Raw genomic sequence first — 17,874 nt, forward strand, 5'->3', positions numbered from 1 at the left:
GGTCCAGGACACAAGACAGTCTCTGAGGGAACGCAGATTAGTTGGAGTGCTGGAGCAGTGGAGACGCTTGTGGACTATGATAAAGTTTGCATATGCTGCTCATCGGCGAGGAAACCCTTCCTCCTGAACATATACAAATGTGAAAACTTGAAAACAGCTGAATTATTGACATTCCTTTGTGTATCAAAGTTAAATTTTTTGCTGTAGCGGAATTAAAAGAAAATAGCCTTGCTGCTCTGATATTTTAACATGGAACCACACTTTGAATATATAATGTACTGGAGATAAGAGTTGGAAAAAAGGTTCATACATGCATACAATTTATTTTTTTCCTATATATATAAAATCCTGCTTTGCTGCATTATACCTGCAACTGAGGAGGCTGAAGAAAAAAATTCTTGAAAATAAAAGTACCTGGAAATGACAACAGTAAATGCACAAGAAACAAACATTTGGCTAAATCAATCCATGACTGACTTAAAGGTCAAAGACTCGATTTTGAATATCGAAACAAGAAATAGAAATGTCTGCCTTGCTTTTCCATTGGTAGGGAAGGGCTGTGTCAATCTGTTATTATGTTTAATGGCTGACATTTATATCAAATCAAAATTCATTTATTTTCATTGTACATCTAAATGCATATATAAAAACTTCCTCACACATGTTTTGGTAACATTGTCTAATTTTTTGTCAACTACTTCCTTTATTTTTAGTTTACCTTGGTAACCCAGCCTGAGTGTATGCAGGATTTTTTATATTGTATTTACTTCTGTTTAAACGGCTTATTATAATTACACACCTCTATTCCCAAGAGTCATGGGCTTACATTTTTGCATTTCAATTGCTATTTAATTGATAGCATGGATACATCTCTCATATGTGCCTGCACTTATTTGATCAAAAGCAGCAATTTAACCAAGCTTGCATCCAGCTCTGCATTGATCCCTCAAAAGCCTTTACAACTCACTAAATAAATATCTTTCTGTTTCCTTAGTTGCTCTTAATAAAAAATCCCAAACTGTGACGATCGCACCCATAAAGCTTCGATATTATTTCACCAATTATACCACGGTAGCCTGAAAAGCTCCTGGCTCTTTAATTGGTGTGTTTTCTCAGTCCTATACGGGTAAAGATACTCTTAGACCTGCTTAATTATCCACAATGTTTAATTAGAGGTTATTATTCACTGTGCAGTGGGGTTAGGAGAATTTGAGAATAACACACATAGACGATGCTGAGATACAGACAAATCTTGCAATTATATGCACTTTGGTCAAACTTGAGGAAAATGGGTGACTCACTTTGCAGAATTTGGAGGGGAAAATTCTCCTCCCGGGGCAGTAATGTGGGCAAAAAGACAGAGTGAACACTTTTGATCTTTTAAAGCCCTTTTATTCATCGCAACTATCGTTCCCTGCTTTGATCTTTCTCTCTCCTCAATTTGCTTTGTTTCAATTGCCGACTATCTGCTCCTATCGCCTCCATCTTTCCGCACAAAACGCTTGCAAGCCATTTATAACTGTCGCGGTTTATGGCCAGGCATGACCTTCAGAGGAGCAGCTGTTACAGAGACAGAGCAAAAAAAAAACAAAAATGTCTCGGTTGTTACAAGTGTGGAAGAAACAGGTCGTTCAAACTGAAATTAGACTAAAAACTGTGATGTTTAAGATTATCTAAATTTGTCTATATTACGTAGCAATAGCATATTGATAACTCCTATATTTCTATTTGCAAGATAGTTTTTTTATTAGTAATACTCAACCTTCATTTAAGCAGAAAGTGCCTTGAGAACTTCCTGGCCTAGAAAGCACATTGCTACAAGCTACATTTTTCACATCAAAATTCATAAAACAAAAGAAGTTAGAGTCAACATAAAACATGTACAAAGCGTAGCTTAGAAAACAATTGCTAAGCTCTCCAGTTACAAAACTCAGTGGACTATTGTCTCAGTGGATTTGAATTAGAAAACCTGCATAAGTAAAAATCCCTGACTTGAGGTTTTTATGCAGAGATGCACACTCGCACTCCAAAAGGAGCATTCAGTTTTGGTCAATGCTATCGCTGGGGATTAAAGTGTACACATATGATCTGCTTTCTGATTTTCAACACCCCTTTCCCACTAACCCCCATGGACCAAAACACTGCATCTAAGCTTTAATAAGCTCCTCCACACTCTGCATCTGGTATACACAGAAGACAGCACCCTTCCCACTTTATGGCACTTCTGACACAATGTTTTTAATTTTTTTGTTTTAAATGCATCTTCATCTCACACTGGAGAAATGCCGCAGCTCTCCAACTGTAAACCTAAAGCATGTCTCTCTCGTTCCCTCTTTGCCTTTCATTCAAACAAATGTTTTATACTTGGAAAAAATAAAGAGCAAAATCCTCATATAGAGATGCACTTGGGTTTGCTTCACACACAAGCAGTTTATCATGACTCTTTTTTTTAATGAATCATTGCATCCAATTGATGCCAGGGAATTTCTGGTCTCTACCCAATAAGATACACGTCTGGATTCACAAGCTACGATCACCCTATACTTTTAACATCCTCATTCATCTACATAGGACTTGCATCCTCATCAAGATGCCTGTTGATTTACATGAACATAACTGAAAAATCTACTTGTTGAAATATTTTTTCATTAGCAAAAATGAATGAAGTAATTCAAATTTCAATAATTTATTAATGATCATACGATCATATATTCTTTGCGTGGAAAATGTTTGAGTGTTTTTTTGTTTGTTTGTTTTTTTGCCATTGAATCCTGATGCATATGTTGTCAATTGCTATGGCAACTAGTCTGCGCGCAACCTAGCCGTCACTGGGAGCGAGAAAAATTAAGAATACTGGTTTTGAGTTATTCTTCTGCGTTATTTTTCCCTTTGCTGTGACCAGCTGCATTTAATCAATAATACCTACATCTCATTTAGTTCACGGAATTTAGTTCACGGAATTGTTATGGGTGGCATGGGCTTCATGCCCTTCAGCGTTGTGCGCATGCGTGAAATTTCCAGACACACAAAAACCAGCAAGGGGGAGGGATGCAGCATCTGTTAAGGTTTTTGCTCGTTGCGGATATTAAGAGCCAGGTATCCGCTAAAAAGGGATGAAATGCTAGTCTCACCATGCGTAGAGCCGAAGGAAGAACAACGACGTGAATCTGCCGCTGTCCGTTTCTCTTGTAAAAGCCGCAGCGTGGCGGTGAATTTATGGGCTCCGCCATGTTTGTTGCGGTAATTAAGCGCGCGCGCCTACCCTCACAGCTTCTTCCTCTTCCGGTCTACAGTTAGCGCTCGTTGGTCACGTTTTATTTATTTATTTATTTATTTATTTATTTATTTATTTATTTATTTATTTATTTATTTATTTATTTGTTTATTTAAATTTGTACATCTACATCGAATTTAACCGATACAATGAGGTAAAATCCGGTGTAATTAAAAATGTCCTTTATAAATGTCTTTAAATTAATTTAATGTGCCAAACATTCCAGGTAAAGTATATCCAGGTATGATTCATATAACGCATGTGGATCAATGAAAACTGGTTAATATTCCCATCACTTGTATTAATGGCGGTTTACACATAATGGTGGATTAGCCTGAAAACACATCCCTAACCTACATCTCTTCTCAGGTATTCAATTCTTCAAAAATGCATAGGTTTTTTTTTGCTGGAAGCCTGACATTTTAACTCTTTTTTTGTAAATTTGTTCAGTAAGCACAATTCCCCTGAAAGCTCCATGTCAGCACAGACTTGGTCTGTACCAATCGGCTTAACCTGCCTTCTGTAAGTGAAACTGGGGAGAGCTGAAGATGGACCAAAGAGTGAAATCTGCTCTCCCAAGAGAAAGGCCAACAAAGGAGAAAAAAAAACTTTCATGTTCATATTCAGACAAAGAAATATTGTCAGAAAATCTGATATGTAACACTTCCATAACTGTATTTCTCTGTATACACCAGAGCAAACTGTTGATTCAAAAACAGCTCCCTCCAAATCTCAGCTTGTGTCAAATACGGGGCTAAAGTAGTGCTTTTTCAGAGCTGTAAATCAGTGTTCTCCACTTAACACTTTGGGTCAGACAGCAATAACTCTGGGTTTAGACATTTTTTTCAACCACTCTGTGTTCTGCCTGGGAGGAGCCCACAAAGGAGGATGCCGAATTTCCTATTTTCCAGAATGGGATACTGCATATTATTTACCTTATTTTGCTGGTAATTTATTATGCTAGCTAGCCACAGAAATGAATGATCTAATTGATCTAATTTAATCTTGCCCTAATCGCAGTCTTTTTAACAAACCCTGTTTGTTTACATACTTAAGAATAAAATCCTAAATTTTTATGGAACAGTTAATGCACCAACCACTGCACTAAACAAACTATGTAATTATATTTTAATGAACAGATTTTGCATGTTGAAATGAGTGTCTTTTTTTTTCTTTTTCTTCTAAGCCAAAGCCCAATAAAGCATAGCTGAAGCTTTGCTGAGACTGCATGTGATCTGCTGAGACGCCCAAGAAAGCCAATTGGACATGCAGTGCCTGCTCTGATCTGCTCTGCAGAGCCTTCCAGCCTTATGTCCACGACTTTGAACATTACTCAGGACCTTGAAGTTAACCACACCTGACATTTCCTCAGGTAAATGCACATTTCGTGCAGAACCATTTCAGTGTGTGCGTATGTGTTTGTGATCGGGATTATACTCAAAGCCAAACTAAAGATGAAATGCCTCACCCTACTGTTCTATTTATGTTTAGTGAGTTATTCTGACAAGTAGCAGAAATTGATATATTCTTATATGCACAGTGTCTTAAGTGTTTACACTCCAAGAACTGTAAAGCATAAGTTAAATAATTTTTCACCCCAAGATCACAATGGTAGGTGGAGCAGAAAGTAGACTATAAAGACCACAAGCTAAAGTTTGCAAAACTGCTTGATGGGACAACACTGGGCTCAATCCAATAAATAAATATAATGGGTCTCAAGAACCAAACAAAACTGGTTTGGGGAGGCTTTCTTGTGCAGTTGGAGCAATCTGTCCCAGCATAAATGAATCATCATTTGGCTGGAGCATTTTTGCATGAACAACAAAAGTTAAGAGCTGCAGCTGAGCCTCAGGAAGCCGCAGTACCAGACCTTTACATCACAAACTTCAAATGGCACATGCAAGTATTAAGATAAATTTTTTTGTGTGTTTTCATAAAAAACACTGAGTAGAGTTTTGTTTCTTTTTTTCCATATAACGAGTTTTAAATGTCATTTTGCTGATCAACAGGTTGCTTATTAACTGGCTGTTCCACTCAACTTTGCAAGCAGATCACGTTTGAAGATTTTCATCTTTAAAATTGTGAGATCACAAAGATTTGGACCTGTAAAGATGCTCAGCAAGCTCGAGAGGTAGAAACACAGCTTTGAGGACTGAAAATCCTCAGCGTCAATGTGATGCCAAAACATTTTACAGTTTATATGGGCAAAGATGACTCACCATCTGTTCACAGTGATGCAGGCCAGATTTGCTGCCATTTGTACAAAACACAAGCATAATGTCTTCTTCTAAATCATGTTGTGACTTGCCAAAAAAAATTAACAACTTAGCACATTTGGGTTAACTTTGCTGATGGATTGCTTGAATCAGCTTTAAATCTTGAATCAGTTGTAAGTTTGCTCGGACTGTACTCTGTTCCCACAAAAAAGAGAGAAGTACAAATAGAAATGGCTCCAACAGGAGGCCATAGTGAGCCCAAAGAGGCTAACCCTATTTGAACACGCACATGCACTTGCACATACATATGCACATATGCAAGAATACACAATTGTGTGCATGGCCAAAAACAGTGATGAATGCCTGTTGAGGGATTTCCACCACTAAGCCCCCAGGAGGTGAAATCCCTTTGACAGATGGGAAGCTGTTTTTCCATAACGGCACATTGCTCCCTGTTTACAAGAACCTTCAGAGTGGAAGCTCACTGATTACTGGCAGGAATGCAACAGAACACTTCGTCCCCCAAGAATTCCAGCTCTGCAAGGTAAATGACAAACAGCTGAGTAGCACACAGATAAATCATAGTTTGAGTTTTAGGCTTTAGTCGGTTATCATCACACTGCATGCATCAATAGTTTTCTGATGCACTTAGGAACTTTCAAGAAATTACAATAAAATATCTTGCACATCTAATATTAGACAACTGAACAGACCAAGTATATGATAAAACTGCATTGACTTATTCTACACAAAGGTAACTATTACTGCTCAGTCTGCAATAGTGTGGCGTCAATAGCTGGTCAAGATCAGAGAGGTGCTAATGGCAGCACCCACTGTATGTTGAGAAAAGTAAGAACAATGCATGTATTCACCACTCACTGGAGACTTCCAGTAAGAACATAAAATGTTTCTGGACTTGTCACTTAAAAACAAAAAGAGCTGCTAGCGAAGCCAGAGGAATCAGTAAATGTTGTGACAAAGGGGATCATCCTCTGAATGAGAGGAAACAAGTACCAGTCTGGAGACATTGCAAAATAAGCACATACTTGCAATGCAATTAGCTTTTGTTATCACATTTTTTTAAGTTTATATTGTCTTTGTGATCGTTTGGAATCAGAATTACAATGAAATGAGAAGCATGATTAATTGCGGAGTCCTGCACAGGGCCAGTAAAATTTTGCTAAATGTCTTTGGATCTTGACCAATTACTTTTTGTGGCTGTTAGATAAACAAATAAAATAAACAAATACAGAACCAAAAAGTGTTGCTCTGATTTCATCCCAGACAGTAAGCCATCTGTCCAGCTAATGAAAAATATTATTTCAATAATAGCACAGGTTTTTTTTAGATAAATCTTTTTTTCTGTGCCTGACGTTAGGTAATTAGCAACAAAACTACTTAGTTTAAGTTTCTTTCATCTTTTTAGTGCATTAAAAAAATAAGCATTAAAAACATGTCATACAGTCTAAACCTTTATTTTCTAATGTTGATGTAAGATAATGAGATAATACATTTTAAAGAAAATGTGCAGCCCTATTGTCGTCCATTGCTTTTCAGTAGGTTTCAGCGTGTGAGAAATCCCAAAAGCATAATATTGTATTTAATCTGCACTTTTTGATTGTTAACCTTTGTTTTAACAGCATTTACATTTCACTTGAAACGGAAAGTCAAAACAATTGGAAGTGGTACTGTTTTTTTTGTTCTCTCTCTCTCTCTCTCTTCAGAGTGTTTGTGTCACTCTTCCCAACATACTCGTCAGTCTTGGAGCAGTTGATTGCAGGTTCCTTCCAGTATTTACTATAACAAAGTTCTTTTAGCATCTCTTGATTTACAAGCTTGAGCTGTAATGATTCCTGGGTTGTACATGAACATCGTAAACCAGTCTGACACAATCTGAGGTGACAGTCTGGAGCAGCGGGTTGAAACTGGGACACACTGTTGGCTGCTTCCAAAGGACAAAGATCATAAATATAAATCTCAAGCATGTTGAAAATATGTCCTTGTCTGTGCCTGGGAACCAAACAATTTAAATAAACTCTCCTATTTATGCCAAAAAGAGAGGTCAAATATTCAGCAAGAGTTATGGCAAAAGTTTGTTGCATATGATTCAACTGCAACTTGCTGTGGAACATTTATATAAATATTAGTGCTTCTAAGATAAATTCACAACACTGCGCAAAACCCTAACCCTCACTGACGGTTGAAATGCATCATCAGAATGCACAAAATGTATTTATCCACATGACGACTGAGTGTAAATCTGTCACCAGAACTGCTGCAGGTCTTTTGCTGCGTACAGAGAACGACCGACAGGAGCGTGCACGGCTCAACTCCAACTGATGTGGAGGGAAATGTCATTTTTATGACATTGTGTTTACAACATGCATCACAAAATGTGATCCGATTGCGTTGCGCCAGCACGAGTCGACGATGGCGCTGTCATTTGCAGCCACCGCCGTGAAATATGCAGATTACATATGAATGACACACTGTTCTGATCGCTCGTTAGGCCTGCTGCTAATTTGCATGCGGATGAAACTGAAATAAGGGAAGAAATGAAATGAACGAGCCTCCAGCCTGGAAGAAAGCAACTCGGTGTGCAGGCAATGTAACACGACTAACAACGAAAACATAAATATCCTGCGTAAATGCTGCGTTTACGCACAAAAACGATGTGTCATTCGAATGACATGTGTCTGTTTATTTCTGTGGCAGTAGTGTGGGAGCGCTGCGTAGAGAAACGTGAATGTTAAAAACCCAATTTGTCATTTGTGATTGACTGAACATTATAGCGGCGAGGGATCCAGGGAAGAGGCTGTTTGCTGTTTAGCCGTGAGGTAAGTAGGGCAACATTTGGGTCCCTCGGTCCCGCGGGGCTTCGCTGTGGAGTTTTTCTGCCTTTCTATAATCTGTCCAATTATTTGGCCTGTCTGTCATGCTGCTTCCTGTGAAGGTGCAACATTAACCCGCCCAAATATTAAACAATGTTCCTAATGAGTTTTTGAAGCTTTCACTTATGCGGTAGGTCTCCTCAACATCCACGCAGCAAGTTCATCGAAATGTTCCATAATATATCTACGACGTATTTCTACCAGATATCAACAGTTCAATGTAATCAATATGATATAAATAATGCTGAGGTGCAGCCGGGTTGTGTTTTTGTATAAAAATGCAATTTAATAAAAGTCCAGTTACCTTAACGAATGAAAACTCTCTAAAAAGAATACAGTAGCAATCTGGAAAGTTGATTCTGGAATTATGTTCTTTTTTATTATTATTATTTGCAAGTAGTTTCATTCCCCTTCAGGGCCACTGTAAGCACAGCTAAATTAAATCCCAACCAGGCTTTGACAAAAAAAAAAAAATATATATATATATATTTCATATATCTCCCAAACACTGGAATTTCCATGGCCTTTTAACTCCCCAAGACAGGAACAAACACAAATAATCATGCGTGAACACACAGTTGTATAACAGACACCTGGGACGGTCTCTATTTGTCCCCCCCCACTCTCCTCAGCCGGCACACGAAGGCAGCTAATATTGCAGCACAGAGCCAGGAATCACCCGGCAGCTACATCCTCAGAGAAATGAAGCAATTTAAAAGTACTATCCACCAAATGTGATATTCATAATTTGGGCTGCGGCGGCAGCACGTGTGGTTCCCAGGTGGACGGAGAGGGAGGGCAGGATGAGGAAAGAGCAAAGCCTTGCAGGACTAGGATGTCTGGGAAACCGGTTAGCCTCCGTGAATCCATCTCCACCCATTTGCTTCTCACCGAATTCCTGCCACTGCAGTACAGAGATGAAAAGGAGGATTTCTGTTTGGCTCCAGAGACCAAAAAAGAAAAAAAAGGAAAGATAGAGAAAGGCTACTGATAAAATGTACGTTTTCTCCCTTTGCAAAAGGTGACATTGTGCCATGCAGATTATTTCCTACTTTTCTAAAGGTTTTACTTTTAAGATGAGTCTCTAAATACATCTACTAACATAAATGGAAGAAAACTGGATACAATTTGTGTTCCTTATTGTCAGAGAAAGAAGATATTGAAGCTTCTTCCCTTTAAAACTAATATAAGGAAATTAGTTTTGTAATAATTTGAAAGCATGATGTCAGCAACTATTTTGGCCAAACTCAGGTGAAAAATGACTCTTACAATGATGTAGCAGTAGAAATCACTGAATGTAATGAAAGGACCAAAATATTTCTATGTGTACAAATTAAGTTGGAAGATAATCTTTTATTGTTTTAGTTTTGAAAAGGCAAAATATGCCATTTTTGGTTAAAATCACTGCATTTCCAACACTTCATATGGCATTGCACTCTAAACCATGTTCCTATTGGGTCTTTAATAATGTGTTAATTTCTCTGTCTTGATTGTTTTAGTGACTTCTTGTGTTTTATTCAGTCCGCTTATTGGTTGTGACTCTTATTTTAGCGTTGGTTGTTTCCGCCTTGGTTTGGACTTCCTGTAGCGTTTTTGGTTCAGCTTTCTCTTTGTTCTCTTTGGTAATTAATTATTTCCCCTCTGCTCCCTGCTCAGCACTTTCTCACAGCTGTTCCGCATTCCTCTGATTAGACTCACCTGGTTTCAATTACGATCCCAACTCAGTTTTTAGCTTCCTTTAGTTAACATTTTTCATCGCTAGATCCTACGTTTGCACTTAATTCCATGTTCTGTTTTCCTCGTGCCAAACCTGCAAGTTTTCCCTTATTTTTGTCTTTAAATCCTGATCGCAATGCCGCTCCTGAGTTCCAGTCAGCACTTTGATCCTGCTTCAGCACCCAGAATGACTTGCATTCTTTTGGTAAGATATGCTCATTCTTCCAAGTTAAGCCAGTTCTTGAAATTGTTCTGTATTCTGGCTACTTCCTGGTGTCACTTTGCCAGTTTATTGTTCACTTCTGTTGCGTCTCCGACCACTGCTGTCTCACACCTGACCTTTGCTGATTGTCATTCCTGCTTCTGTTACATGCTATCTCCTCCCTCGGTATATATTCTGCGTGGATTGCTTTGCACCTGATAATTTGATGTCCCTAGTCATTCTTTTGCCCCAGTCTGCCACATTTTTCATGAATATTTATCATGCGGGCCTGCAGCAGCTAAAAGTTCAGTAAGTTCTTCAGCCGTCTTTTTCCAACTTGTGAGTCAGGTCTTTCCCTGCAGACCATGGACTGTGAACGTTTTGCCCAGACCTAAACCCTCGCAGGTGTTTGTCCTTGCTAAAGGAATCGACAAAATGACAATGTTACAGAACCCAACGTATTTTAAAGGGATTTATATTTTATGGACTAACACAAAGCAGAGCTGTGCAGCATTTCCTAAGGAATCTAAAGGAATATTTAGATTCATACTCTTGCATGTACCTGGTATCTGACCCTTACAGATTTTTAGTTAAAAATTTCAAAACCTTTCAAAAAAAATATGTTTGTAATGTGACAAAATGTAAAAGTAACTGGGACCTAAACACTTTTTAAGGTGTTTTAATGCGCTGCTGATCTATTGATAGAAATGATCTTCTGAATGCCTGCTGTTTATAGTAGCTCACGATCTAAACTTTACCACTGATCTGAGAGGATCTAATCATTTTGCCTCTGCACCATTCGGGAGTGAGTCGCAATAGGTGTTAAGATTTGCATTTGCTGAACTTCCTCATCTACCGGCAGCTACTGCACATCCTTTGAAGAAAACAGGTGCGTGAAGCAAATGGCAGAGGAGCTGCTGCACATTCTGCTTTCCAAAAACAGGGTTTTCAGGCATTCAGAAGTAAGAAAGAGGGCATGTGGGGTGCAGAGGGAGTCACAACTCGTGTGGAGGAAAACGGGCTGGTCGCCAGCTGGCATGTGCCCTGTTAACAGTTTGCATGCATTTTTGTGAGAACAAGAGCTTAACATCATAACAAGAGCGTGTAGGAGTTAGCAGCAGCAGAAAGTCACCCGCAGCTGCAAGGGAATGCTGGGATTTCCACCTCAGGCAGCGAGATTGCTGCATATCAGACGCTCGCATGCCTCTACCTCTTGTACAATTACTGTCACTCTCCTGAACACATGGCTCAGCTCTCACATGCTGAGTTTTACACTTGGCAGCTCTAAAAAACGTACACAGGTCTAAGGGCTTCAGACCAGAGACTGGTTAATTGGTAAAAAAAAAAAAAAGAGAAAACGGTAAGAGACACTGATTCAGACCCCACAGCTGGTGCTTGTAGCACTTAGATGATGAAGGAAAGGACAAAATGGAGGTGGAAAGGGCAACGGGTTTGAATAAAAAAGACATTGAGAAAAAACCAAAAAAAAAACATCACTGTAACATGGAGGCAGATAATCAAAAGTCAAAATTGGAAAAGCGAACGTGATGTTTCTGGAAGAACATGCAGAATTAGTGGGGTGATAAAGAAGGGAAGATGGGATTGGTGGCAACTTGCTTCAGATAAACGGAGCCTTTTCAGAATCCTTATCAGACTGAATAACGCAATTGCAACACTTCAGACGTCTCTTCCTTTTTTTCGGAGGGGGAAAGTTTTGCCTCGTTCCAGTAAACAACTACTCAGAGCTGGAGGCAAGCCTTGATTTGCATTCTCCAAATTATGCCACTGCTGAAGTTGATGAATGTGTGATGGGCATGAGCAAGCTTTTAATTTTTCATTTGGAGCTCTGCAAATGGATGCTGTGCTCCTTCTTAATTAAATAAAAAATGTGTAGTTGGTGTAGAAAAATGATGCTGAAATCATTATGATGAAGCATTACTTTTGTTCATACCCGTATTCTCTTACTTAGCGTAATCTGACTTTGCTGTGTGATATTTTCAGCGTAAAAATAGACAATCTTTCAGCTTTCAACAAAATTGGAGATAAGCCAGTTGCTCTTCATTTCCAATTTTCAAATCTGTCTTTTTATACGTCTATCGCCAACCAGAGTCTAAATATGGAATATCTATTAAATATAAAAGACTAACTGTGGAATGTTTGATTGCATTTGTAATTAGACATGCATATTGGCAATATCAAGCACCAACTGCCTGCAACATTCACATTGTGCAACACAGCTGATTGTTGCACTGAAATTGTCAGTATGGCTTCAAAACAAAAAGATCAATGGGAGTAAATGAATTGGTGGTACATTATTAAATTTTATGATGGATCATACACTTTGTTCAAAACTAACTTTCTGAAAGGTTTCATTATGTGCAACTAAATAATGGAAGTTGAGATTTGTTGACAATCACTTCAGGAGTTCCACAAGGTTCTAAACTGGAGCCCAAGTTATTTAATTTGTACATTTTCAACCAAGTACAGTAAAAGAAAAATATAAAAATAAACTCACTTTGCTCATGATGCAACATTGTTTGGTCGTAAGCAAGTTTTGATCAACTAATGGAAGAGAAAAACTTATGAGACGCAATAAAAAGTGGAATTATAGTCTTGAAGTGAAACACACAGCACTCAAGAATAAATGCAATACAAAATGAAGAAATTGAAATATTTCCTGGACTTCAATTTTCAAAGCTCATTACTGAACACATACAAACCACATGAAATTCTTATCAGCAAAAAATGTAGATTGCAATATTCCAAACGTAAATGTGTTGTATGAAACTTATCAAATCAGTAGAGTCACTTGAATTAATAATAACTGGGTAAAAACAGTGTTTTTTGTTGGGTTTTTTTACCCATACCTTTGATTTCTTTGGGTTTATGTTTGATGGTCGAGTTGTTCCTTCGCTCTTTTTCTCCAGCAAAAATTACATTTATTAGACGCAACCTACAGCGGGGAGGATTGCAGAAAACGTGTTCTTTACCAGCTCGCATACATTTTTAATGAGCTGCTCATTGCAGTGATTCTCCAGCGAAGGGAAAATCCAAAAAATCCATGGCAAAGTCAAATGAACACGCATGCCTGATTAGTGAGTTTACATTGCGTCCTCGTGTCTCCCGCTGCCCCACCTTGAAGAGGAAAGCATCACTTCTTGCCTGCAGTGACTTACTATCTTGTCATAACCAGATCAGTGCTGTGTGTGGAAAATGATGAAGCTTCATCGCATCTCCAGTGTTTCTTTTGTCACTGCTTTTACATTAGGGTATGTTCTGCAGGGCTGCTTGAGACTATCCCTCTCTCTCCGTCTCATTGTTCATCATCCCTCAGAGCTGTCAAATTGCTTTTTATTTTTATTTTTTTAAAGAACCTAGACAGTCCTCCTTCTGACATTTATTTTACATCTCTGTACCTTTTTGTTTGAATTCATCATCCGGCTGTGCCTGCCTTCATGCCCCATTTCTGACCCTCACTCTTTAGGAATTACAATTCAATAGCTCAATAAATTGATGCGGATTAACGGAAACAATGCAAATGCGGCTGAGTGAAACAGACGTGGCTTGGAACACTGCATGATGCGAGTGTGTGTGTGCGCGTGTGTGCGTGTGTGTTTGTGGTTCTGGCTGAGGCGATTCATGTGACCTTGATAGAGGCAAAGAACATTCTGCACCATGGAGAGTTCTGAGGCTCACACACCAGCAATCAAGAACATTCTTACACTTTGAAAACCACAAATCTCACCAGATTAAAAAAAATAACAATAAAGCTTGTAGAAATATCTTAATATTTAGATGAACTTCAATCTAATACAAACAAAAGCACTCTATATATGATCTATATCAACTAAATTGTATTTAGGAGCATTAGAGCATAGGGGCTTGAATACAACACACAAGCATTCCCTTAATTTTGCTACTGTCTCTGTAGCTAACAAATGAATCTGCACTGCTTCCTGGCAATAAATGAATTGAGACTGGATGTTTGGCATTTCGAAAAATTGCAACCCAAGTGGTTTCAACTTCTCTGTCTTCTGAGGTCGCCGCCGCGACACGTGAACAGCTGCTAATGTCTTTCTGTCTTAGCGCTCATTGCTTCCATCAGGCACTTGAAGATTCTCTGGAACATTTCTATGATGGTGTCTTGATGAGGTCTGTGTAATGCAGCTCTATAAAATACCCAATGAACTTTTTGCTTGAGGTTGTTTGTGTTATTCTTTTGTTGTTGTTGCTGTTTTTTCAGAAGTCTATTTGCGTTGTCATCCCTTTCTATGAACAGCTAGACAGATTAGTTTTCAAATCATTTCTAGTTGAGTGGCTTGAACTAGAAAAAGAGAGCATAAGAAATCTGGACTGAAAATTTTCTGCAAAATCATAAAAGGGAAAAAAAAAACTTTTTTCTGCAAGTTTTTTTTTCATAAAACATTTATGTAAAATATTTGGCATGCATTTTCACAACCAATACCGAGTATGCAACTTGTTTAACAGAGGAGTGTTGTGTAAACAGAAGAGGATCTCAAACCAGAAAGAGAAATTGGAGGATGTTATGTTTTTCTTACACTTTAGACAATCTGAAAGCTACTCCATGCATTATGGACAACAAAAGAGTAAACTTGATCATGACATCTATATCTTGCTATAAAATAAGCTATGAAATCTTCTGCTGCACTAATGTACAATTTTTCCAGCTCATCCGATTATTAGCAGCTCCGTCCAGTTGCTAATAAATCAGAAAGCGGACTCCTTTTCGTTACACCTGGCTTGTGCACAACACATAAGAGCTACTCACTCTGCCTTCCTGGCCAGTCCAACCGAGCGGCACAGGGTGCTTGGAGTCTGCGGAACCAGAGACTTGCAGCAGGCGCTCCTCTTGTCGTCCTCGGCGGACTCGGAGGCGGCTTTGCTCACTTGGGATGACTGCGGCGAGGTCGGAACGAGCTGCAGCTGCTGCGGGTGGTGGGAAGACGGCGGAGGGGGAGTCGGATGTTGCTGCTGAGGCTGGGGTGTCTGATGGATAATTTGCTGTTGCTGAGGAGGAGGCGGCTGCAGCTGCTGCTGCTGAGGCGGCGGCGGCAGCTGCTGGCCGATGTGAGCCGCTGCCTTGGTGGCGCTGACCGGGTGCTGATGGAGGTGGGCCGGCGCTTGGGGACTGGCGCTCCGCTGAGTCGGGTGGTGGTGGTGGTGCTGGTGGTGGTGGTGATGCTGAGAGGGCGGCTGCTGGACGTAGAGGTGGGGGTCCCGCAGCTGTCGGTTCTCCCCGATCAGGTCCTCCACCTTCCGCTCGAGTTCGTCGATGCGTTGGCGCTGCGTCTGGATCAGGCTCTGCTGGTTCTGGACGATAGTGGTGAGTTCCTTCAGGTACAGAACGGCTTTCATCGGATTATCCAACAGGCTCTCCATTACTAAGAGTGGGCTCGCTGTGCGTTGCGACGGCTTCCTCTTCAGCTGGTTCTGGGGCCTCCGGACCGGACCGTGGGCTGTCTGTTCGGGATGCTGTGGTGACAGGTCTCACGCCTCTCTCTCCGCTCCGGCGAGGTGGGTCGGCTCTCTCTGCGCGTCTGCCTAATGAGGATGCCAGAAATGGTGCTGATGCAAGTGGCGGATGAGCATCAGCAGAGTGCGGAGGCGGAGCCGTAATGAGACGGTGATGTCAACACGCAGCGCCGACAGCAGAGCGGCAGAATTCGTTTTTTTGTTGTTGTTGTTGTTGTTTTTCTTGCATGCTTTGAATGTTCTAAGCATTTCACTTAACCGACTTCTGATCCTCAACAGCTAATTCTGGCTGTTATTTCACAAATAGCTATATTAGATACGCATTAATATAACTACTCCTTTTCATATGACTGATTTGATAAGACATGAAATTATTACATGCTGGTCAGTAAATCCCATCTCCTTTTGGATTGTCTGTTTAAAAATAACCTAGATGGTGATTTGACATAGTCACTTTGTTATCAGATTTGCGTATTTGACAGGAATGTGAAAAGTCTGGCGGATCCTGAAGTCCAACCTTGACCGGAAAGAGTTGAGGTTCTGTGCAGCTGTACTGTGTTTAATATTTTGTCATAACAACCTCAAACATCAATGTGTTTTCTTTAGGTTAACAAAGTAGCAGGAAATTCTGAATTAGACTTTTGCAGTGTCCCAAAAGCCATTCAGATGACAACGGCAATCTTGGAAGAAAGCGTGTTCTGATTACACACAAGTGTTTTCTGTTTACCAGCCAGTGAGCTGTCAAGATCTTCAGGGGATTCAGAAAAGGCCTTTTGTGTTCCCAGAATCAATTATCATACCAATGAATAGATAATAAATAAAATCTTTTTCTTCTCTTTTTTAAATATCTTTTCTTTAATTTAAAAAGCTTCTGTTTCATCAGGAAATTAATGAGCAAACCAGATATTTTGTGGTATTCTGTTTGAATTCCTTCACCTTCAAACAGTTCTTCCTTATTGATCATGTCTAGGGTACCTGATTAATGAAGCATTTGCTAATAATCAACTTTGTTTTTATGCATACTAGGTACATAACTGTGTAAGGAAGTGATGCATAAGTTTTAACATTCCTCTACAAGAAAAATCTGAAATATGTGGATTTACTCTGATACCTCTCACTGAAAAACCCTCAAGGAATCTTCAATAGATTTTCCATTTTTATACTTGTATTAAAAAAATAGAATTCTGGTGCTTGAGTATGATTTAAAAAAATATATATTTCTGTTTTGCAAGTTTGATCAAGCAGAGGTGCTCTTTTGTTGTTGTTTTTTCGAAACTTGCCTTCGGTCGAGAAAAACGTAAAGCTGTCGTCATGCAAGCAAAGAGCGGGCAGGAAATGGAGAGCTTGCAGAGTTTTTAGCAGGAAACCTTGGGCTGTTTTTAGCTGCACATGCTTAAACTGTGGGAAGCTTAGCACTCTTCTGCCAGCTAAATGATTTCCGGCATAATGAGGCTGATTTATTTTTCGAGGTCACATTTTCACAGGAAGATTTGTGTGCCATGATTAGTCCTGATAATCTCTAACTGTCAGACTTTATTTATAGATTTCTTTTTTCTCTATTACTTCCTGTTTTAGCAGATTTTTTTCTCAAACCAGCATAGAAAGATCCTTGATGTCTAACACTCTAAAATATTAAGACCACAGAGGCGAGCCAGTGTGGCTGCAGCCGGGTCTCTTCCTCCATACGGTTCCTTTACAAGCACCATAAAGTGGAAAAATAGAATGCAGGCTACCCGGAGCCAAAAAAAAAAAAGTTTTCTCAAATAGGATTGTAGAAATAGAAAATGGTCCAGATGGTGACTTTGGTGCAAGGGTGAAATCTCACCCCTAGCCCCTCGCAGCTCACCCCTAACACCAATTATCCCAGCAGCGAGCGGGCCCTGACACGGTTGGATGTCATTCACCAGAGCAGACATGAAAACGATTCATCATCAAAATCCTACTTTAGCACCATCTGATATTCCTGTTCCAGTTTAAAACATTTGTTGCCCGAAAGACTCGAGTTGAAAAGTTTGTCGTCCTCAAGACCTTTAGTCTAAAGCTGACTTTCGTCGGCATCAGCTCACTCCCCATCGGTGCCTT

At 39.6% G+C, this 17,874-nt stretch overlaps 1 protein-coding gene across 3 annotated transcripts in view; it reads right to left on the reverse strand.

The window, feature by feature from the left end:
* Positions 1–15,895, reverse strand: part of iqsec3a (IQ motif and Sec7 domain ArfGEF 3a) — an 85,920-nt gene extending 70,025 nt beyond the window's left edge. For 2 of the 3 annotated variants that reach the window (XM_055054621.1, XM_055054622.1), the window contains exon 1: positions 15,089–15,895. In XM_055054621.1, coding sequence (XP_054910596.1) covers positions 15,089–15,699 — 611 coding nt within the window. In that variant the 5' untranslated portion in view covers positions 15,700–15,895. Of the gene's footprint in view, positions 1–3,131; positions 3,210–15,088 lie in introns of those variants that run through there. The other variant, XM_055054623.1, reaches the window with a different exon arrangement.
* Between the last annotated feature and the right edge of the window lie 1,979 nt (positions 15,896–17,874).

Source organism: Poeciliopsis prolifica, unplaced genomic scaffold (assembly GCF_027474105.1).
Source record: "Poeciliopsis prolifica strain line A6 unplaced genomic scaffold, Auburn_PproV2 SCAFFOLD040, whole genome shotgun sequence".
NCBI lineage: Eukaryota > Metazoa > Chordata > Actinopteri > Cyprinodontiformes > Poeciliidae > Poeciliopsis > Poeciliopsis prolifica.